At 48.2% G+C, this 22,984-nt stretch overlaps 6 protein-coding genes and 1 non-coding gene across 7 annotated transcripts; 3 read left to right on the top strand and 4 right to left on the bottom strand.

Moving 5' to 3' along the window:
- Positions 1–265: 265 nt before the first annotated feature.
- L228DRAFT_229573 (aldolase) lies at positions 266–1,352 on the bottom strand (the record flags this gene model as incomplete). Its single annotated transcript, XM_018330510.1, has 2 exons — positions 882–1,352; positions 266–802 (listed from the first exon to the last, which is right to left on the bottom strand). Exons 1-2 carry the CDS (start codon positions 1,275–1,277, stop codon positions 266–268), a joined length of 933 nt encoding a protein of 310 aa, XP_018189428.1. The 5' UTR covers positions 1,278–1,352.
- A 106-nt stretch (positions 1,353–1,458) lies between these two features.
- Positions 1,459–7,159, bottom strand: L228DRAFT_282550 (Metallo-dependent phosphatase; the record flags this gene model as incomplete). The annotated part of the gene is made up of 7 exons (XM_018336017.1): positions 1,459–1,794; positions 1,935–2,265; positions 3,281–4,435; positions 4,508–4,570; positions 4,628–5,040; positions 5,093–5,357; positions 7,090–7,159. The coding sequence occupies 7 exons, from the start codon at positions 7,157–7,159 to the stop codon at positions 1,575–1,577; spliced, it is 2,517 nt and encodes an 838-aa protein (XP_018189429.1). The 3' UTR covers positions 1,459–1,574.
- On the top strand, positions 2,970–3,064 carry L228DRAFT_t63. The gene has a single exon. It is a non-coding gene; the product is annotated as a tRNA-Gly (tRNA).
- An 875-nt stretch (positions 7,160–8,034) lies between the features above and the next one.
- L228DRAFT_267833 (hypothetical protein) lies at positions 8,035–11,853 on the bottom strand (the record flags this gene model as incomplete). Its single annotated transcript, XM_018335036.1, has 4 exons — positions 8,035–8,060; positions 8,114–10,135; positions 10,188–11,586; positions 11,656–11,853. 4 exons carry the CDS (start codon positions 11,851–11,853, stop codon positions 8,035–8,037), a joined length of 3,645 nt encoding a protein of 1,214 aa, XP_018189430.1.
- Positions 11,854–12,566: 713 nt separating this feature from the next.
- L228DRAFT_253048 (putative MFS monosaccharide transporter) lies at positions 12,567–14,798 on the bottom strand (the record flags this gene model as incomplete). The annotated part of the gene is made up of 4 exons (XM_018333725.1): positions 12,567–12,590; positions 13,245–14,262; positions 14,317–14,570; positions 14,634–14,798. 4 exons carry the CDS (start codon positions 14,796–14,798, stop codon positions 12,567–12,569), a joined length of 1,461 nt encoding a protein of 486 aa, XP_018189431.1.
- A 5,300-nt stretch (positions 14,799–20,098) lies between these two features.
- On the top strand, positions 20,099–21,970 carry L228DRAFT_267835 (hypothetical protein; the record flags this gene model as incomplete). The annotated part of the gene is made up of 1 exon (XM_018335037.1): positions 20,099–21,970. The coding sequence occupies one exon, from the start codon at positions 20,099–20,101 to the stop codon at positions 21,968–21,970; it is 1,872 nt and encodes a 623-aa protein (XP_018189432.1).
- Positions 21,971–22,171: 201 nt separating this feature from the next.
- L228DRAFT_125607 (hypothetical protein) lies at positions 22,172–22,884 on the top strand. Its single transcript, XM_018329045.1, has one exon. It carries the CDS (start codon positions 22,374–22,376, stop codon positions 22,764–22,766), a length of 393 nt encoding a protein of 130 aa, XP_018189433.1. The 5' UTR covers positions 22,172–22,373; the 3' UTR covers positions 22,767–22,884.
- The last annotated feature ends 100 nt before the right edge of the window (positions 22,885–22,984 follow it).

Genomic DNA, 22,984 nt, shown 5'->3' on the forward strand with positions numbered 1-22,984 from the left:
TCGTCGGCACTGGAACCCGTTGAGGTTGGCCGGAGTAGAGGTTAATCCGCCACCCGAATGCAATTGGTTTGCCACCTGAGACCCTGAAGAAGCCTTATCTTATCATTTGATAACCCACATTAAATTTGGACAGAACATTCTTGCAAAATGATGTTATACAGACTTTTATTTTGTCAATCTGTGACATATGGGCTATAGAGGCTGAATAAACTCATACAGTACGGAAATATGTACAGCAACATGCTGACACTGGCATTATTTCATATTACAACTGTTTCTCCAAGTCTACCATAACTTGAAGAGCATCCAAGATTTCTCCTTGAATTGCACCCACCTCTGCCCGAGGCAATGGCTTCCGTGGCTGTGAGCTGCCATAGCCAAAAAATTTGGTGCTGGCCGCCTTAACCCCCGAGATACCCAGCTTCAAAAGCGCCCAGTCGGCAACGGACAGCTTTCGTTGGATTTCTTGTGCCTTCTCGAACTCTCCAGATTGATAAAGTTGAATTGCCTTGACATGGACTTTGGGGACGACATTTGCTAAAGCAGCAATGACACCATTAGAGCCCGCCGTTAAGCCGGGAAGGAGAAAGTCTGATTTTCCAGCAAAGGGAGCAAATTCGGATGCAGCAAAAGACGCAGAAAGACGCTGCAGCTTGCCCAAATTTCCGCACGTAAGCTTGACGCCAACAATCTGTGGGTAGGACCGGGCTAGATCAATAATGAGATCCGAGTCAAGGTCAATGTTAGATGTTACGCCGGGGAAATTGTAGATGACTATCGGAAGCGCTGACTTGCTAGCAACCTAAGCGATCGTTAGCCAAATTCTGTAAACTTAAGTCGATTATAGAGGACGGGTAAAATAGGTAGATAAGAAGGCTTACTTCGGCGTAGAATCCTCTGATAACTGGCTTGCTCATCGCGGCACTCCAGTAGCTGGGAGGCAACACCAAAGCATAATTTGCCCCCGCCTTTTCGGCCTCTGAAATGTTCAACAATGTCTCGCGCACACTGTTGGCACTGCATCCGGCAATGATGACAGCTTCGGGGTAATCTTTGCTGGCAACCGTGCGAACGTGACGGATTATCTGGGCTCGTTCTTCACGTAACAAATGTGTGGCTTCGCCATTGCTTCCGTGCACGACTAGACCAGCGACGCCGCTTCCAAGGAGCCTCTGGACATGCTGGGTGATGCTGTCATAATCAATGTCCTCATTCTCGTGGAAGAATGTCACCATGGGAGTATAAACCCCATACCGCGGAGGTTGTATGGAAGGCATGATGTGGGTATCTTAAAAAATTAAAATTACTCAAAAATTCAAAGGAAGATAAATGCACTCGGACATTAGGCATCTCGAATCTATTTAAATGTAGAAATCCTGACTCTTCGGTGTCTTGGCTGAGAAGCCGAGAATTGAAGGTGAAGCATTTCGGCTCTTTTCGCCGGATGCCTTCGGCAATAGCCCGATATCGTCGGACCACCCCGCTATTCAACCGCAGATAAGATTGGAGCCCCAAACACTTTCTATAATGCAGTCTATGCGATCGTGGAAATCCCTATAATACAGTCTGTATATTTAAAACGTGAAAATATTCTTCATGCGCCGCTTGACCTCCGTCTTGAGGGCGAGGTATTCCTGCCTAGTTATCCCTACCGCATCACGATTCTCCACCGCACGGCGCAGAAGATAGGACAGGCAGTCCCCGAGAGTTCCCCAACTGAGACATTTGTACACTTCAGGAGAGGCCCGTTGCGCCGCTGGGCTGCTATCGTCACGAAGTTGTAATAACCGGCAGCTGACCTCATCAGCCATTCCCAGCAATTTTCCGTATTGCACCTTGGATGTGGGTTGCCCAGCGGCAAGTCGCTGTTTGTATAGTGAATCGGCCAGCAAAGCACTTTCCTTATTATGGGTGGCGACATAAGAGAAACTTACTTCAAGGCCAAAAAGTCGTCCGTCCCCACCATATCAGCCGTCTCCAAAACTCCCTCTCTCCATGCCTCAATCTCTGGATTCTTGATCTCAGTTGGCCGTTTCTCCACGCTCCCTTTGACAGTTGCAGGGCCATTAGATGAGGCATCAATCACAATTTCTCGAGCATAAGTGAGAATGACTCCCTTGAAACCCATGTCCTTAATCCGGCCGATAGTGCCGGTGACTTCAGCAGCATTTTCTCCAGCACAGAAATGGTTGTAGAATGTTGTTTTCAAGAATCCTCGCAGCAGCGGATTCTTGTTTACGTCCAGTAAAGACAGGCGAGGGTGCGCTATGATGGTGAGTATCCTCAGTGCTGGAGTCAACAGCCAAGGATGGGAAGAGACCGTAGCCACCAGGAGAGATCGCCATAGCATTTTATTTGGTAATAGAGAGTGTGGTGGCAATTCATCCTTGGTCACATTTAATGTTGATTTGGAGCGATACAATGAGCGCGTGTTGTATTGATAGCAAAACGCATTGGCTACCAATCCAGCCCTTCGTGCAGGGCGAATAGCCATTCTGGTGACCATGACAATGGGCGAACATCAAATAGAGTAGGGAATCTAATAAAGCTCCCTGATGGAAGTGGCTCAGCAAGCAAGCATTAAATGAGTTCCAAATGGTCTGTAAATGTTTGAAAAAGAATACGCCACCAAGGTCAAAGGTCCAAGGACGGAGCCTTGTCCGAGAAGTTTCGGACCACATCCGAGGGCCCCGGTTGTGTCACCGAAAGGGCGTTTGGATTTGGATCCCATTGGAATTGAATGCCAATACAGATAATACCCAAGAACCAGCTTATTGAGCCACCTAGCCTGAACTATTGGCTATCGTGATGAATCTATACGTAAACGGCCCCAACGAGCCCTCTCTCCGTACAAGCGTGTTCTACCTAGTATTTGCAAGGCCCGTACGGATAGGCGGTCATTCGAGCCACTTTGGTGGTATATATATATATTTTATCGCAACTCTTCAGAAAGAAGAACCAATTAAAAAGCGTTGTTGGTTTAGTGGTAAAATTCGTCGTTGCCATCGTGGTTGAACCCGCAAGCGTTGTCGACGAGCCCCGGGTTCGATTCCCGGACGACGCAACTTTTTTGCATTGTAGGGAGACTTTCATTATTTTCATCTCTCTTTTTTTTTTTCGCCTCTTTAATCTAAAATCTTTCCATCTCCGTATATTGTCTACAGTCAAAAATGTTCGTATGCACTATGTACGTTAAACTACTACTAACATGATTGACCAAGTCCACCAGATCCAGACCTCATGTAGCATATGAGTTTCGTGACACATGTAGCAGATTTACAAGGCTTTGTCAAAGCACTTGATTTAGTTGAAAAGTAGTTGTAAGTGTCTACTACGTCTTGACTGTGTTCCATTTCCTCAGTCATCCTGTGCCAGTAGGTAGCATTCAGAGGTGCCTTCTGAGGCCAGTCATGAACATAAGTCATTCTGGTATCGTACTCGAACTCCCATTGTGGAGTGGTCCAAGAGTCACTGTTGCTGATATTAGCAAAGAAGGTCTGGGCATTTAGAATGCTGAATGTTTCACTGTCGACCTGAAGAAGCCGCCAGCCAGCATTCAAGCCGCTCATTGGCGTTATCGAGGGCGCGATCCACCCTGCTGTAAGAGGTTTCATGAAATCGACAAGGCTCGTGTTGCGCAATGTTGTGCCGTTCTGGTGCACAGTCGAGTTGGCGAGGAAGTCATAGTAGACGAGCATCTGATCGCTATGCGTGTGCCCGAAAAAGATGGCCGCGATGGTGGAGGGCGAATAGCGCGTGACGATGCTGTAAAAGAGAGCGGTGGGATTGGGAAGAGCAGAAATTCCAATTGGTCCTGAGGGGACATGTCCGATGATCCAAACTCGCTGGTTGATATCTTCCGAAGCCTGCAGTTCCTCGGCAAGAAACGCGAGCATTCCGGTCGGATCTGGGTTCGTGAAGTTGTAGTAGTTGTAGATATTGTCGGGGTATTGCGACGTGTACCAAACGTTAGTGTTGATCGAAATGACCTTCAAGCCCTGCGGTGTGATAGTGGCATATGCTGCATAATGGGTCTTTGCATAGTGAGCAGCAGACGACTCGATCCAACCCTCGTTCTTCCACAGGCTAGCAAGGAAGCTATAATGCCACGAGAATTCGTTGCTTTGATTACCCCGAAGGTCGTTCGGAGTGAGTAGCGCCTGTGGTAGACTGTCATGGTTCCCAAGAGTGGAATACAGCGGTCCGCTGAGCCATGACTTGAATGTTTCGTAGGCAGTCTTCTCTTCGTACTTCACCAATGCTCTGCTCAGTTCGTCGTCATCGTCATGGCTTATAATATCTCCCGTGAAAATTGTGAAGTCTATGGTGGACCTATCAATGAACTTGTCCATCTCATAGAAAGTTGAGAGAGCAAGATCGGCAGGAGTGTCGCAAGAAAAGGCCCCGAATCGCGATGCAGGCATAGAGGCATTGCCTGCAGACGTTTGCAATTTAGTATTCGAGGAACGTGGGCGGCAGCACTGATACTGAGAGCAATTTGCCTCACTTCCGATATCGTATCTGGCATCAAGATGCCAATCTGATATGTGCAGGACATTTAGAGTATTTCCTGGGGTGCTGCGTTAGTAGAAAAATACGGCAAACCGGGCTTGGAGAGGTATCTAACCAGACGGTTGTGGAGACACGGTTCTGTTTGCAGGCTTTGGTTTAAAATATCGGCTTTCGTCAATAAGAATGGTTGGGGGTGCGTCACAAACGCTCCACTTATAATGGCAGTATGCTTGCATGTCCCCTGTTGACATGCTCATTTTGTAGAAAAGTTGGGCCATATATGGTCCCATCCCTCCAACGTTGCTGAAATAATCTCGACATGAGTTGGCTGAGATGCTTGCTTTCAGAGTAGGGATCACATCGCAAAGTCTAATAAGCAGGTTTGTCACTGTATCAACAGGTTGTGTAATGGCTGCAATGTGCATTATCTCAGCTGATGCAATGCATTTCGAACAGTTTGAGCCAAGTGCATTTCCAAAAATGACGGAACTGAGCTCAGCAAAAAGATTATCTTCAATGAGTGCATTCCTGCATTGCTGTTAGTCAAGACCATCTTAGGACATTGAGGGGATATATTTACTTTAGATGGGGCAGTGAGCTAGGTAGAGGTGACGTCTCATTTGTCGGTGGTACATTGCCACTGCCATTGTAATAGAGGATCGGGCCTCCAGGGCCATTTGGGATTAAGTTTTGCTGGCACTGATTTGAAGCCGATAAATTGTTTGGGTTGCATTCCTGGTCAGGTTGTTTGCTGTGAGCTGCGACGAGATAGCTAGCTGATAGCAAGTAGAGCAGGTTCAGACGCATGGTAAATTCGTTGTAGAAGCCAACGACAATAACAAAACCTAAAGAGCCAGTCAGATTTCTTACTCCATAATTGCCTCAGCATGGGTCCGACTTATATTTCTTTGCTAATTATGTGATTATCATCTAGCAGATAATTAGAAAACAACATTGATAGATAACCTGTTATCAAACTTCCTAATTTAGCAAGGTCTGTACATAAACTTATCTCAAGAAAAAGCTAACGGGGATGCCCGGTCACCCTAGGAGATGCCCGGCTACCATAAGAATAAAAAGGTCATGAGAGAGTAGATTATGATGAATTAATGCTATGGCTTAACCATCTCTTATCTATTTCCGTGTTCGAGAGGGCACTTTCTTAGGTGAAGATTGCTGATCATCAGCGACGTCCGGTAACCCCGCCTCGCCCGCACTCGTTACGAGAGCTAGTCACTTCCTGGTAAAGTACATACTGTGGAGGAAAGAACGAAGGCAGTGTTAAGCTCGCTAATGGCTCAATCTATACCTAGTTATAGTTATGGCTTCAATTAATTCATCCAACTAAAACTGCTTGTATATAACTACCCCACTGCCTCAATTACAGGGGATGAACTTATGCCTTCACTCCCTGTAAATTTCCACCTCTCGATGTCGCCTGCCAGCAGCTAAGCCAGGACAATACGGTAGTTACCTTAGATGTCTAAGGTATATAGCAATATCCACACAAACTTCAGAAGAAAAATCCTTGCTCATATAATTATTAGTCAAACCTGGGGAAGGTTTGGAGATATTCCCTTTGAGTTCTCTTCTGCAATTACCTTATCTAGCGCGCACTAGCACAGGAGAAGTTTCGATTCACCACCAAAGCAATGTTAGGTGTGAAAGAGAATATTCAATCAACATTTAACAACTTAAAAGGAAGCCCGAGAAGGGCTGCATGAGATCTCCCGCCGAAATTATGTCAAGCAAAATGCCATCGAAGAGAAATACATGAAATATACAATCTCTCAAAACAAAGATTACATAGCATATACCAAGCATCTGGCATTTTGCACAAGGAAGTTTGTACCAAAAGGCTCCCGACGCGATGGATCTTCAAGAGTCAGGTTGCGAACGAACACATAACACAACATTGAACTTTATAGGCACAAAATTTTGCATGATAGACTGTGGCTTCTGCTCTAGTGCTTCTAGATGCTCGAGATCAGTGTCGATTTCTCCCTCAAGTAAAGAAAAGCGACAAAAAAGAAAGGATCCACATTACAAATGGGTCGCAAGCCCTCAGACAGTCGAAAATATAAACAGTCGTTGGCAGTCATTGGTACACCGGACACCTTGCCGAGATGATAGTTGTCAAAATTGAACTCAGTCGTTATGAAGACTCAGCAGCTGAAAAGGATGAAAAACCATTACGGAGCCACAAGATCCGTTAGCAACAGAGTAAGAAATTTCCTCGTCTCACAGCTGCTCATCCAGTCACTCGAAAAGATAGGTCTTTCCGCATCTCCAGCAGAATCCTAACAGACTTTTTACTTTGAGACAACGACGGATATATGCAAGAAGGTTTTGTGGACAGCATCATACATACCTAGGCCCGGGAAATTGAGTGGCATCTGAAAGGCGCGTTCGCCTCGATCTCCAGCCTCTTGATATGCGTTTGCTTTGGCAGTGAAAGTTTCAATCACTTAATTGTTTCGAAAATTGCCTTGATAAGATAGAACCGGATAAGCTGCAATTTCAAGGGGCCGCATATGAATCTTCTATTCCTGCCGATCTCGCCCTCTGTCATCTTACCAATGGCGCCGCGAGAAGTTTGTGCTTCTTTAACATAAAACAGAAGGGCATAAAAGCCAGTCAACGGCATGGGCTCGTGCAGTCGAGGTACCACCAAATGCAAAGGATAACGGTTAAATGATAAGCGACAATGGTTATGGAGGATAAGCAACAGTAATTATGGGTTAGCTGAGGATAATGAACAATGGCTATGATTTGCTTTTTATATAAAAACCAGACACCCTCCCCCCCACACCCCCGCGAAAATAAAAAGGAGAAGGGAGGAAACGGAGGGGTAGCCTTTGTACCTGACTTCTGATGTTCAAATTGTCTTACCGGGAATATAGCTCCACGTCCTTTTTAAAGAATGTACTGCGTGAACAATAAAGTGGTTTTACTCGCTAAGAAGCAGCTTGATAGAAATTTACTGTGCTGACATGGAGGTCCGCATGATTCTGAAAATATCGTAAGCAAGGTTTAGATGCAAGATTGCATATTCGATCCTGGGGTCTAAACGAAAAACCATATTCACTCGTAAGATGTATAACAACAGCTCCTCGAGGGGCTATCCAGGTAATTGAGAGGTGCAAGGGAAGAAACAAATTCATGTAATATTCAAGCAGTATGGGCTTTCAAGACAAGCAGTCTCTGTCTTGTTATCCGCCAATAACGCGGCCTAAAGAGTCAAATGCAGTGATATATACAGACTATAATCAAGGAACAAAGAAAACTTCTGCGTTACAGGTCGGTGCCCGATTGAAAAACGGATAAGCTACATGCAAAACAAGTTTTTAGAAAAAGGGGTCATTTCAAATTAGATACGAGAGAAAACCCCTCCGATCCGCAGGTTCGGCTGTAGACGGTTTCAACTTGATGGCATGGATAAAAAAGGAAACAGGAAAAGACACCTTTCAATGGGCCGATTCGCAGTAATACGTGAAAGTACAACCTAAGTACTTTGAACCTCTAGAATCCAAAAGGATTTTGAGGCGCTGTAGACAGTTAGTTAGCAAAGCAATAGTGGCAGTGTTTTCAATATACTCACTAGCTTGGGCAAGATTAGCTTTTCTTCCAGTAGGTTGTGGTGTGAGTCGCTTTGTTTCTGGCGCAACGCCAAAACGGACCGGCGGCGCGGGTCCTGTCTTCTGGGGCTGCAGGGGCTGCATAGGTGGCGGTTGGGGTACAGGCGGAGGCGGCGGTACTTGACCAAATCCCTGCCCTCCAAAGCCACTAACACCAGTTTGTTGTGGCTGCAAGGCAGGTGGAAGGAATGAGTTGACCGAGCCGGTCATTTGGGGCTGAAGTTGCGGAGGTTGCGGTTGCTGTTGCTGAATGGGCTGTGGTGAGAAAGAAGTCTGGAAGCCGGTAGGTTGAGAGAGCATAGCCTGGAATCCGGCGGGTTGTTGCGGCGGTGGGTTCGCAAATGGACTCCCAGTCTGTTGACCGTTTAAGAATGGCTGCGCCTGCTGGAAGCCGGTCGGCTGAGCTTGAACCGGTTGACCAAATCCGGGCTGTTGTTGCTGCATCATAAACGGACCTACACCAGCCTGCTGCTGGCCAAAGCCAGTCATTTGAGGTTGGATCTGTTGTTGAGCAAACTGTTGCTGCAACTTCTGTTGGTTGATCTCGTTAAGACTCTGTCCGGGAGGAGCAACAGACGGCTGGAAACCAGCGGCACCCTGGTACCCAGTCAACTGAGGTTGGAGTGGAGGAGGACCAAATCCGTTCGGTTGAGAGGGATTTTGTGGGGCTGAGAAGGGACGAGCGGGTGGCGGAGGTACTAAGCTGCCTGCAGCCATGGCCGCCGGAGGAGGTTGAGGTCGCTGCCGTGGAGGCATAGGCTGAGAAGGGGAATCAACAGAGAACCCGGTTTGCTGAGGGGCGAAGGTGGGTACAGGGCCCGGCTGCGGAACGGATGACTGAAACTGCGGTCCGGTCTTTTGCTGGCCTAGCTGAGCAAAAAAAGATGGATTTGCTACATTCACCTGAGCTTGTGGTTGCGGTGGTTGCGGCGCCGGAGGGATTGCTTGTGTTTGAGTTTGTGGGACAGGCGCCGGAGGTGGTGCGGCTTGCTGCGCTCCTGTTGTATGAACAACTGCGGGCTCAAGTGGGGGCGAAAGAAGGGAGAGTTCTTTCATTGATCCCGTCAATGTAGGCTGTTGTGGAGGTGCCGGCTGCGCAGCAGGCTGGGTTGCCGGGGGAGGTGTTGCATCTCGAGCCGGCGGTTGCGGTTGTTGTTTAGACGGCTTCACGTCCCAGGCATCGTCATCGAAACCGGTATTTGCACGTTTGGGGGCAGATGGAGCCGAAACCAACGGCGTAGGCGCCTTCTTTGTATCGAGGTTTGGCTCCTTTTTCTGCTCGAATACCTTCTCATCAACAACATCATTTGTCTGTACAGGCGGGGCAGGTCTGCCTTTCCGGGTGTTGTTTCTCAGGGCTCCTCCAGGACCGGAGAACAGCCCGCCTGAGGCCGCACCATCTGCTTCGTCTTCCCCTTCATCGTCCTTTCCGATAACTTCAGCGCCACCGAAACTAACATTTCTCTTTGTACGCCCTGCTGCACGTCCGAACTTGTTGTCAAGGTATTTCATCACGCGCAGTATGTCTCCTTCCTTCAAGCCTAGCGTGCGCAGAACCTCTGGCGTAATATCCGGCAGGATACCCTCGTCCATTGAATCCTTGACAAAGTTGGCTGCGTAGCGTTCACAAAGATGAGGCCCTACCCCACAGCTCAGGAAGAAGTCAAACCAGTCATATTCAGGCTTCACTGGTCCTACGGAGGCTCCAGCAGCAGATGTAATTCTTGCCTTTCCGCGGTCGCCAGATTTCTGAAGGTTGCGATGACGTATATCTGATAGCGGCTTATCTTCGTCCAGCGAGACGCCAGTCACACGTTCGACATATTCAAGGTCATCCACAGACATTTTTGGAACTGGCACCGCAATTTTAACTCCATTGAGCTTATGAAGGTGAATTTTACCATCCTTGAGGCCGATGAATTCAGCTTCGACCTTGAAAGAGCCTGATCGGTCTGTCCATGTTCTCGTTTTCGACGCATCGGGTTCTTTTACATTATTAGCAACATTCAGGGAAGAGAGCTGGTACCATGGACCTACTCGGTTTGGAGGTTGACGGTGCCTTAGCATCCGATCTACTGGAATGTCTGCTACGCTGTGTAGAAAGCTCGTTACCATCGCTATGTCCGGCCAAGCTACTTCCCCGCGCAGGTAATCGCATGCCAGGGCCTACCTCAGAAACCCTCGGATCACTCTCTCCCCGCTTCCTGCTGGACCTAATTGCTTCTTTCGCCAGCCGTTCTTCCTCCAGTCTATTCTGCTCGACAGCAGAACGGCCCGCATTGATACCGGTTGTACTCGGATTCGAAACTGACGTCGTACCTGTCAACTCAACGTAACTGCTGGGTACCACGCCCTCTTTTCCATTCTTCAGTCGGCGAACCATCCACCACTCCTCACTCTTGCTATCATCCAAGACAATGACCTCATCACCGACGGCCACAGTTACTTCGTCCTCGCCTTGGGCCATAAAATCATAAAGCATCTGCCCCTTTTTATGCGTTGAGCCTGTACCGGATCCAGCGGCAATGACCTCACGCAGACCTTCTGCCCTTACAGCCCCCGCCATATCGCCTAATGCTGCAACTATTTCCTGTGCAGTGTCCTTTGCTCCGGCATGGAAGTCAACGCTTTTGCTTGGGCGGACTAATTCTAGAAAGACATGCTTCCCCTCGATGGAGTAATGCGTTAACTTGTCGGCGGTCCATTCCTGCTGAGGCCCATCACGGGACTTCTCCGGAGAGATCATTATGGTCCCAGTACCGATATTTATGCCGAGTGTAGTAGGAAGTTTCTTTCTTTTCCCCATGGCTGAGACCATTTCATTAATGTTATAGAGATGGTAACCGCCAGGTGAGGGATATGCCGCTTCATCCACATGTCGATGCGATAGCCGATTGTATGGGGGCGAGGCCACAACTCCTGGAGGTTCAAGAGGGAGAGGTTTCGTATAGTGCGAAGGTGGGGATATCTGTAGCGACTGCGGCCGCTGCGGTAGCACAGGGGCTGGAGGCGTGACTTCATCGTCTGACTCTTCGGGAGTATAATCCGCAGGTCGCGAAGGAGGACTCATAGAAGAGTATTGCGGAGCGGCTGGACTTTGCGCAGCTATTGCGGGTTCGGACGCTTTTCTGTGAATTATATCTGCTAAGGCGGCAGCTGGGCTTTGCAGGGGACTGCCAGCGGAACTGAGAGACGCCGAACGCGTATGATCAGGCTGCTGTTCAACGACCGAGGCTGGGGGATGCCGAGGCGCCGACTCGGAGATTTCGATGTAATTCGCCGGTGCAAATCCATATTCACCGTTCAGGCCAATGAGTGTCCAGTCCGGGTCTGACGTGTCATAGACGGAAAGAATGGCTTCCTCAGTGAAAGATAGTTCTTCATCGGTTTGACGAGTGTAGTCGTAAAGCGCTTTAGCGTTTGCAGTAGGTTGTGCCTATTGATACGCCTTCGTGAGCTTCTCCATTTGGGTGTTTCAACCACTTGCTCACTACGGACAACTCACCTCCTCAACATAATTATTAGGAATCAGCCCTAGAGGCTCTTCCTCCTCATCATCTCCTGCCTTTTTCTTGGCTTTCCACCAATCATCCTCTGTGGATTTCTCGAGGATATAGAGCAAGTCTCCCTCTTTGATGGACAATTCGTTCTCGCCTTGTGGGCTATAGTCGTAAATGGCCGTGTAAACGCCCACAAATCCCATATTTCGCCGAAGAACCCCTTTCCGATTTCACAAATAACCAATCGCTTCGAGAAACCGAGTTGATTCCTGACGTCGAGAGCAGATATGCTGGTTCGGACTATGACGCGGAGGCTCGCCGTTCCCTCAAACCCGGTATTGAGTAAGAAGGGCGACACAGAGGCACCAAGGGCTTGAATGACGAGCCAAATGGGGGAATTGTCAAGAAAAAGAGAGCCGCAAAGTGCATATATTATTGCGTGGAGGGTAGGTGAAGATGGGGCTGAATTACTTGAGCGATTTGGAGGTACGCCTACGGAGTACGTCGACGGGAGCATGAGGTACGGTTACGATTACGGGGCCTCTGACATGGGGCCAAGGTTGAAGCTTAGCGACTGTCCGCAACTATTGCTCGACAATGCAGAACATGGATAAATCCACCCTTCACATCATTGGTTAGCAACCGATATGGGCTGTTTATCCCCCAGGCCGATTTCCACTTTATTACGGAGTAATATTGACGTTGATAAAGGGTGAATATTTAATTGAGTCGTGCCAGATTACCCGCCAACATCATCATCAGGAGGTTGTGTATCTATCGGAGTACAAAGCCTTCTTCCGTGTTCATTATGCCATAATCCCAATGCGGGTCTGATATGACTTCTCTTCAATTAGTACCATAACCCTTTAGTTTTTAGTCGTCATAGGGGAACAACTAATCTAAGTCAAACCCAAATCTAGTAAAATTTGTAGATTTTTTTCTAGATAAATCTTAAATAATTAAGTTAAAAAATTTTTTTAAAAAAAAACGAAGACAATTGAAGGTTATGATAACATCGTGGCAAAGGGAAGGAGGGATATGCACAAGATAAATGCTTAGGGACTGCTGCGAAGAAAGATCTCCAGCTCAATTTTCTGCCCTACTCTTCTATACTGAAGATATTTGGCATTCTGCTAGGTGAGGGCAGCATATCACGTATTGCGTTCACGATTAATCCCAGATTTTTGAAGAAGTGAAATTCATTCACATTAAAAGCTGCTATATGCAAATCGAAATCTAAATAAAAAAAAATACATAACGCCTATCTTTTTGACGTCTATCCCTGTAATCATCCACCATCTATAATCTATATGCAATGAGGGGCATGATGCGTAAATCGATGACAATTGATCAGTAAATGCGGTCATGAAGAAAAAGAAAAAAGGAAGAGATAACTGGCTGAATCCGCCGAGGATGCTCAAAGCGGATTCGGGGTGGTATCGAGGTTTTAGCGAGCACCAGAGAGCTCGGTGGGATGGTTAGCAGGGAGGTCGCCCTCAACCTGCTCTGCCGTACCGGCCAGACCCTCAGTGTGGGGATCCCGCTTGCGAATGCCGCGGGCGCCAGCGTCAAGGTGAAGTCTGTCGACGGAGACGAGATCCTCATTGACTGGAGGAGTCCAGTTCTCGCTCTGCCAGGGGCGAACGCGCATAATGTACATGGTGTCGATCTCCTCCAAACTCCTGCCCTTGCTTTCACAGACGAAGAAGTAGACGACAAAAGCAGCGGCAAAGCAGCAGGCAGCGAAAATGTAGCCGTAGCGGTACTCGATCGCTTCGGTGATGAAGGGAGTGAAGAAACCAATGAGGAAGACGAAGATCCAGTTGCCGCAGGTGGCGAGACCCATGCAGAGGGCACGGTAGCGCGAGGGGTAGAGCTCTCCAACGACACCCCAAACGATGCAACCCCAGGTTGTGGCAAAACCACAGATAAAGAAGCAGGCAAAACAAATCATGGCAGCGCCAGCCTTGGGGGTCATTGTTGGATTATTTTGGTCGAGAGAGTAATGGCCGACTGATGCGAAGATCATGAAGCAGACGAACATCCACAGGGCGCCATAGATCAGGCATTTTCTGCGTCCAAAAGTCTCAACAACCCAGAGTCCGACAAAGGTCATGGCAAAGTTGACGACGCCCAAAATGATCTGAGTTTCATAGCTGTCACTGAGACCAGTAGCTTGGAAGACGGTGTTGCCATAGTAGAAGAAGAAGTTGGCACCAGTCAACTGTTGCAGAGCCTGAAGAGCCACACCCAGGAGCGTTCTGTATGCCATTCTTGGCCCAGTGAAAATCTCGTACCACGGGTGCTCGCCCACAACAGTCTCTGCCTCGAGCTTCTCGCGCATCTCCTCGATCTCAAGGTGAATGATTTCGTGGTTCTCAGGGACACCATAGAACCGGCTCATAGTTTTCCGTGCAATCTCAGTCTTGCCAGCACGGTAAGCGAAACGAGGCGAATCGGGGAGGAAGACAATGCCACCGCCCAAAAGAGCAGGCCAGACGAAGCCAATACCGATCGGAATGCGCCAGCAATTTGCGTTCTGTTTCTTATGGGTACCAAAGACGACGAGGTTACCAATGAGGATACCAAAAGTGATGAACAATTGGAAGGCACTATAATCGAGTTAATATTCGTGCCAAACGCCAATTTGAGCCGTTGATACTGACCAGACAAGAGCACCACGAATTTGACGAGGAGAGGTTTCACTCATGTACATGGGGACCAAGACAGAAAGGGCACCAATACCACTACCGCCAACGAGACGGCCAATAGCGACTTGGTACCATTTCTCGGTGGCGCTGATCTGAACAATCAGAGACACACAGTAAATGAGAGACCAAAAGGTAATGGTGAATTTTCGTCCAATACGGTCTGCAATAGGAGCCGCAACAAGTGCGCCAACAAGACAACCAATTGAGAGCTAGGCGGGCGTTAGCGTCATGCAAGCTTATTTTGATAAAAAGTCCCGTCAGAATTAACATACCAGACCAACAATAAGACCCTTGCGAACATTGGTAAAGTAATATTTGGAAGTATGAGGGTCTGGCTGACCGAAACGTCGCAAAAAGTCATCCATGTTCAAGATACCAGAGATAGTGCCGGTATCGTAACCAAAGACGAAACCTCCCATTGAGACGAGGAAAGCCATGCAGAAGGTTCGGAAGGTGATGAAAGGGACCTTGGAACGGTCAAGGGAAGAGACATCCTTCTCGGCGTCGAGCGTTGGCGTGCCAGGAGTGGTGGTGACCGGAGTGCCATCGGCTGACTTGGGCACTTCGCCCTCCGGCTTGAACCTTGATAGGAAGCCCATGGTATTTACCGGGCTGTGTTGTTTTGAGGTAGTGTAGATGTGTTGTTCGAATTGATCGAATGCTTGTGATGGTGAATGGTTTTTCAAATGGAGGGTGGAAGGGTGTTTTATAATGGCCGGTCCGATTTTTTTTTGGGGTGGATGGTCTCCGCGTTGAGGTGAACAGTGCGCATCGCCGAACAGACAATAATTGCTCTCTCCACGAGGTCCGCATGCAGACCTCCAGACTCTTGGACTATGGGGCTCCAGATGCAAAAGTGGGTCGCTGGGCCCATAGACCCCAGAGTACAAGTCGGGGCCATTGTGGGTACTCCAAAATCACCCCAATTTCACCCACAATGGCACTCCGCATGTACAGGGAGGTATTAGGGGTCGGTGTGGGCCAAGCATTCAATCGAGGGTGACAAAAAATTTTCTCGGCTTCTCTTCAGACTCGTTCAATCCCGGCAGAAGCACGGAAGATGTCCAGTCGTCCGGTGGTTGCCTGACTCGTCAAACTGGCCTGACCGGTCTGACATGGGCGGCAACCAGAAGAGTTCGAAGACGGAATGGACCATCCCTAAATCATACACTAGTAGACGGCAGAGGCGCCTCGCCAACCAAGCCCCTGACTGACGTTTGAGCGAGGTTGAAAAAGCATCCCACCAAGTCGCCTGGCCAAAGAATTACGAGAGCCATGGGCCCTCCTATCCCTACGGGTCAAATTGATCCCATACCAGGGGCCCCTGAACCCCAACGCTCTGAATTGGACTACAAGCGATAACGTGGTCGGCGAGTTTCTCGGTCGTAACAGGACCTTTGTCGAAAAGACGCGAACATGGAGACCGTCCGGTTCCTGAATCGGCCGGACTGCGCTGGTCCGCCCTCTTGTCTCTACATGGATTAGTGGGAAAATGTCCAACAACGGATTGAGAAGAAGATCGACCTCATCTCACCTTAATTAAACGAGTAAAAGAAACCCTTGGAATGTTCTTTCTTTGGCATGCCATCATTCAGCCATTCAGTCATTCATCCTGGCTTCTGGTTCTCGAATTCCGGGTTATCCCTGTGTTGTGCCCGTGTGAAAAATTTTCTCTTTGGTGAAATGGGCGCTGACCATTTCGCTAACCGGAGACACGGATTCCGGACAGTGCTGAAGCTACCGGCGCTAGGCATTTTAGACGGTCCGGTGATGGTCGAAAAAGGAAAGTTATTGGCGCCTCTGTCGCGTTATTTGGACTGAATAATAGTCGGCTAAGGTGTTTTGGGTGGGTACTCAATCGGCCACTCCGGCCCAGGCTATACCCTCTGGTTATGTAATTTGTATCCCGCTACGGTTCTGAGTACTCTGGTAAGGGTTCATCTTGGATCGCGGCAATCATTGGTGGTTGTCCCTCGGGTTGATTATCCCCTCGCTGTCTGGCTGCTTCCGTGCCCAATTCTACACTCCCAAGCAAGTTCTGGGCATGACGTAGTGCTTGTCCTGGTATTCTCATTACTACTACTGCGTTGGTTCAGGTACAGCTCAATCGGTCCGCAGTCCTCCGTATTGAACTTGCGGACCCGGAGGAAGTTGGCCAAGCCTCCGGCCTTCTTCTTGAATTTGCCCGGCGTCTCCACTCCGGCATGTAGAATCTTGACAACCGGTGATGTTTGGCTCACCGACGATATCTTTAGGCTTACAAGAGGATTCTTATTGCTAATTGATTTTGGGATGAATAAAAGTCGTTGAAGTTTCTCTGCAAGGGATCGGTCCGATCTCTCGAAGTGTGTGCAAGCTCATTGCTTGGCCTACGTTGCATGGGACTACTGTAACTGTAGGGATTAAGTTGGCAGGTCATTTCGTGAACGATGATCACCTTAATTCAATACAATACAGTGACCATTGGGTGTCCAATGTCGAGATGAGTGTCCCACCAGGACGTCCTTTTGATTATTGAATAGTCCCCGCATCTCAATAACCCGGACAGTTCTCAATTACAAATTGGTCGTGCGCACCCCTTTCATCACCCGATGCGGCGATGCAAATTTCGACCTAATAATGTAGCATTTGTATCAGATCTATCAATCAACAAGATACAGTGGGTCCGAAAGATATCGCTTCTCTTAAAATTGGCAGTCTGTGACCAGTCTGCAAGCTACGGCTGTACAGAAATGGCGATCAATTCAGGTCCATTCTATCGTCGTTACAGCTTTAACACTCCACCACTATCGAGGTAAATTCGATTTATGGTGCGGAAATCTCAAAACAGTAACGCCTCTCGAATAGTCTCAAACTGCAATAATGAGCAAGGGTACGGTAATCCTTGTAGCCTCGTTGGTGACATCGTGAAGAAACCCATGTCGTATCTTGTGGCGCTGGGAGTCCAGGGGTGTACCGCCGCTGTCTCTCAACCATGGAGAAATATTTATCCCTTTTGCGGTACATTCCGGCCTCTCGGCACGGTGGTTGGTAGATGGAGGCTATCCACTTCTACCTCATGGCCTAGTACGACCACGAGATATGGAGACTCCACTTCTCCATAGATTATTCATACCTAGCATCCACTCGAGCCTGGAAGTGATTGACCTTCCCCGTGGGCAGCTTGCTCTCCGCATTCTTCCGCAGGAGAATCTCTGGGTTCGTAGTGGCCTGAGAGCATTCTCTACCTTAATGCTCCAGCACCGGACGAGCAGTGCCGTCTGATCCGGCTTTCTCCATATCTCCGCATAGCCAGTCCCTGAAAAGCAGGGTCACAATGCTAAGCACCTGATCCTGACAAAACCAATTCAGTGATTACGATAGAGTATTAAAATTCATCACGTGAGGCAGATGCTACATCCATAGAGTCTAGCCAATCAAACCCCAATGGCATGGATCTTGAATGTTTTCTTCTTCAATGTGCATGGCCATGAGATAATTGTCTCATCTCCAGATTTACCAGAAACTCCTCCATGACTCTTGTGGTCCCACCTGGCTGTCAGCAAGGAAGATTCTTTTCCCATGGGGAGGATCTCATCTCCGCATGTCTCCACGACACTCCGCAAACCTCCACTTCTTTCTCGAACACCTCCCCAGCTTTGCTTTTTTTTTTTTTTTTTTTTTAACACTATAGTTTCTTCTTGCTTTGCCGGAAGCCGCAAATTCTTGCTGGAATACACGAGGGATCAATCTGCATCGTGTCTTGATAATGGCTCATAGAGGGCCGCCAGTTGGTTGGTTCTCAGGAATCAGTGAGTTAATTTCTTTCTAAAAGGCATGTTTGTATATTCGCGAACGATTAATTAATTTTGATGACGATACTAATAATGGCTTACAAAATCAGTTGAATTTTTCTGAATACGGCCTCATTATATCAGAACACACCCGCAATCGATGACAGCAGTCGGAATATTGTTTGGTTTGTTGAGGAACAGATGAGAAATCATCACGTTGCAGGAGTGATTGATACCAAAGGGCGAGTACGCCGGACTATGATTCTTTGACCGAAACAATTCCATATCAGGTCACTCGAGGTAGGTATCGTTCCTAGTTGTACGGTTTGGAAGCGTAATACTCAAACCGGGGCTTATTATTGGATTTACTCATCTGGGAGAATATTGAATCGCTGCGCAAGGTGAATTGCGATAATTCTCCAAAATCTTTCTCGCAAATGAGACATCCAATGAGGTTACCATTTTCTTCTGCTGATACGGGTCCTTGTCTATGCGAGAAATTTCTTCTCGAACTGACTGAGTGGCCTGGTGGCCGAGATCACGCAGGTGGGTAGTGGGCGCAAAAGTCACCAAAAAAGAACGCGAAAGTGGCACCGCAGTCAGCAGATTCGCTTGTCGTGAATGGAGTGTTTGTACCAAAACGGGCAAAGCTTGTGTCCAAGAATGGTAACCGAGACATGATCCAATACATGACGTCCACAGCATGTCACACTGAGAAGGCAAGTATCCAGACCGTACTTGGTCTGATCCAGGTACGTGTGCTTGTCATTCGAGCTTCACTCTATCGCCATTACCTAGGGCCATACTGAGAAAGGCACTATCGGCTCGCGGACGAGTCATATTCTGTTGATTATACTCCCCTTGCCACTAATTGTTGGCCTTGGAGTGCGAGGGGTGGAAACCTTCAAGGCCCGTCACGCGTCCCAAAGGAGAACTTCTATCTTTAAACCAGGGGAACATCCTCCTTTTGACTCCCCTTGGGACGGGTCGAAATCCACTATCGTCAAAATATTCAACACCATTTCACAACTCTATTCTGAAAAAACGCACACCTTCTATCTGATCTGTGCACAAACTTGGCTATCAGTTCTTGTTGCCACTGTCGCCCGTTCGCTGGTTTGTGTTTGTCTAGATCAATCTAGTCATCCCGTCTCCCGGTAATTACCGACCAACCCGCATGCCCTTGGACCGCCTCTCTAACCCACACTGCCTAGTTATCGTGTCCTCACCGACTGACTCGATCCCCTCTTCCTTGACAGCAAATCGCACTGCCAAAATGTTCATGTTACCTTCGTAGGAGAAGGACTCTTGTTTGAAGCTGAATTTACAGCTCTTTACTTGGTGGAAGAAGGCGCTTTGGCAGCGTTTGACAAGTGACACTGCTGTCGTCATTTGTCGCGAAGCTCCGATCCACTTCACCTCGGTCGCTGTGTGGAGTCCCACCCCGCGTTCTATCGCCTCCTCACCACACTAAACTCCTAATTCACGTTTCTCCCACGTCACATCATCATCTTGACGGCACAATCTCATCCATTCTGAAGTTCAAGGGAATATTTCCTTGAATTTTCTTTCCCCAATTCACAAGCCGCCACTGCATTTCAAACGTCTCCGTTTTTCTCCATTAGACGTTGTAGTGCTTTGGCGGTGAACAACCTCCGAGTTGTTTGACCGCCCTCACGTGCACCTTGTTTTGGAGCGGCATAAGCATTGCTTAGATATCACGTCGCATTGCATCGCATCTTGCATCGACCTCGCGAACCATTGGCCGTCGATACGCCGATTCATCGACGATTATAGACGTTGAGAACTTTGATACAGCGCATCCCCATATTTCAGGTGGTTGGGTAACTCTTGAGCCAACGATCCGTTTCGTGGCCATCGAGAGGTACGCTTCTTGGGATAAAATCGGAGATTCGCTATTCCATCAGCTGAAAAACAAACCCCAGTCCATATCTATATAGACCATGTCGGAGCAAGCAGTACCGCCTCGGCGGTTCATCCCTCAACCGATCGAGACTACAACGAAGAGCTCTCGGAAGCCCGCATCTAATTCATCGCATACCGCATCGAAACCTCGATTTCGACCGGAGCCCGTTGAGACAACGAGACGAAGCAATAGAAAGGCAGCTGAGACCCAAAATGCCTCATCCACCGAGCCACGACCTACTCGCCGGTTCGCGCCTCAACTCATTGAGACATCAACACGCTCGCGCAAGTCTGGCGACTCTCGCCCGGCAGTATTGCTATCAGATAAGACGGACAAATCACCTGGCGATGAGATCCGTCAGCCTCGGAAGGCTATGAAGGGCAGCAAAGTGAGAGGTGGTGTGGAAAATATTTCTGCTTTGAATCAGAAACTGCCCCCTTCACGACAACCTCGAGGAGAATCTCTTTTCTCCCTAACCACTTCCCCACGTCAGCGCTCTTTCGCAACCCCTGTACTGGAACCAATTGAATCTTCCCAATCGGAAGAATCCGACCAATCTAACTGCCCATCTTTGTCCACATCTCCCTCTGTTTCTTCGGATGAGTATTCCGAATCATATAGCCATGCGAGCAGGATACGCGAGAGTTGCGATGATCGTTTCTCTGGCTATCTGCTCGCGTTAGCGGCACGAGCAGCTGAAAAGCAGCTAAGGGAACAAGCTCTCGCCGCTTTCCCCAATGAAGATTACCATCAAACTGTTGATCATTTCGTTGACCGCGTATCGTCTTCTTCAGAAGAAGAGGAACTTTCGAATCGAGATCAAGATGTGGAAATGACGGGAATCGACTCTGATGAGGAAGTTAATTTGGCTTTTCAAGAAATGCGAAGACAACAAGAACAGCTTCAGAAGAAGCGACGATCGACATTGCGCGCCGAGTCGGAGTCTCGCCCTGGCGATACTTCTTCCAAGTCTTTTAATCCCTTTGGGAAGTTTGCTCAACCACCAAAGGAGTATATGGAAGGTTGGCAGAAGGGAATTGGTCTTGAACAAATGCGACGAGCAGCAAGTCCACCCATGTTAGGATGGGATATCAGGTTTCCTAGATGTCGATCTCCAGAGCAAACCCAGCTGCATGTGGGTCAAATCCCACATTCACAGCAGATGTCGCGGTCAGGCTCGGTTCATCAGGCTGGAATGTGGAGTGACAAGCACTCCTCACGAAAGAGTAGCAAAGGCCCAGGCGGGTTATGGATGGGAATGTGTACTGCGGAGGACGAGGATCCCGGACACCACCAGTCGCAGCAGGTTGGTCTCGTCACACCAGCCGGTGAAAGAGAAGACCCTTTTACTTCGGAGCCACCACGGCCTCAGGCAAAGGCAAAGTTCTTGTCACCCCTAACGGCTCAGAATGTATCCGCGGACAATCGTCCGCCCACCTCTACTCCCACCTCCGCTCCCACCTCTGCTCCTACTTCAGCGCCTACTTCAGCGCCTACTTCAGCGCCTACTTCAGCGCCTACCTCTGCACCCTCCCCTACACCACGCCTCAGTAAGGAGGATATCGAGCACGAATTCAACGATGACTTTGTCTCGCAAGTCTATAATTATCTTTCTCTTGGATACCCGGCCCTTGCTCACAAATATGATCCTGAATTGAGCAAAATATCCCAGATCCCCGTTGAAGAGCTTCGCCAAGATGACAAACTAGCGGATGGAAAAGGCTACGTCAGAATTGGCGATGATCCTGAACCAGAAGTTGATGATGATATTCGAAATAGATGCGCAAGATGGAAAGCTTTGAAGATTTATATTAGAGAATGGGCGCGGCAATCACCCGATATGAATGACGGAGCAATCACACTGGATGCCTGGGGCGCCAGGGCTCGTCGGGGTAGTTGGGCTGTCTAACCTAAATTTGTCTTTTTTTTTGGACCTCTGGGCTTTTTTTTCACACTCTGTGGCATGTTCTGGCAGGTGTTTGTGTGCTAAGAACCCGGCTTCCTCTGGAGTTCTCATGCTGGCCTACTTCTTTCTTTTTTTCTCCCGTCTGCGGTTTCCACCGATCCTATTCTTTTTTTCTTGTTATCAGCGTGGAGCAAAGAATTTGTCAGCAGCCAGGCAACATAGGGCATGTTTCTCTTTTTTTCCTTTTTCGTTAATTTTATGCGTTATGAGCGACGATTAGCACGAAAATGAGGGAAGCGATTTTTTTTTTGAGAGGCCTCCTACTTTATTTAACTCTATTCATGCAAAAGACTTTTTAAAGCATTTGAGATTTTTTTGCAACTTCTACTTTAAATTGATCTTTTGGATGGCAGAGCTGTCTGAAGCGTCGTTTGCGCATGTGCTCTCTTTTCTTGCGAGTTCATTCGTTTTTAAAATGCCTCTCGTTTTTTATTGTGAGTTGGGAACAACAGAAATTGTATGGCTGGTTTTTTTTTTTTTTTGGAAGCTCCATTACTCAGATTCATCCTATAAGCGCGTCATAGGCTTCATAGCAATGCGTCTGCGGTCTCCTAAGATAGAGGCTCCGTGGAGTGAATTTTACCAATACAAAGTACACGATGTTGTTGTCCGTGTCTTCCATTTCGGAGAGATCATTCACTCGAGATGCTTACAAGTTGTGTTTCACTTGAAGCCTGCCAATTTGCCTTCACCGTCATCATTATATCCTCTCACAGAGCGAGGGAAGAGCTTGGCTTGACTGACTTTGTGCCTGGACGGCGCCGAAAAGCTTTAATTCTAACTCTATCAGTCCTTGCTGGCCAACTCACCTGGCCGTCTTCGTGACGAAGCTGACACCTTGATACAGTGAATAAAGCAAAGCACGGATGAGAAGAACTTGCTTCTGACCTCATGAAACAATTCGGTCTCACAATTAGCTTCCGGTAGCTTCACCAGAGGACACTGCTCAATAAGAAA

This window comes from Xylona heveae (genome assembly GCF_001619985.1).
Source record: "Xylona heveae TC161 unplaced genomic scaffold L228scaffold_4, whole genome shotgun sequence".
NCBI classification, from domain to species: Eukaryota; Fungi; Ascomycota; class Xylonomycetes; order Xylonales; family Xylonaceae; genus Xylona; species Xylona heveae.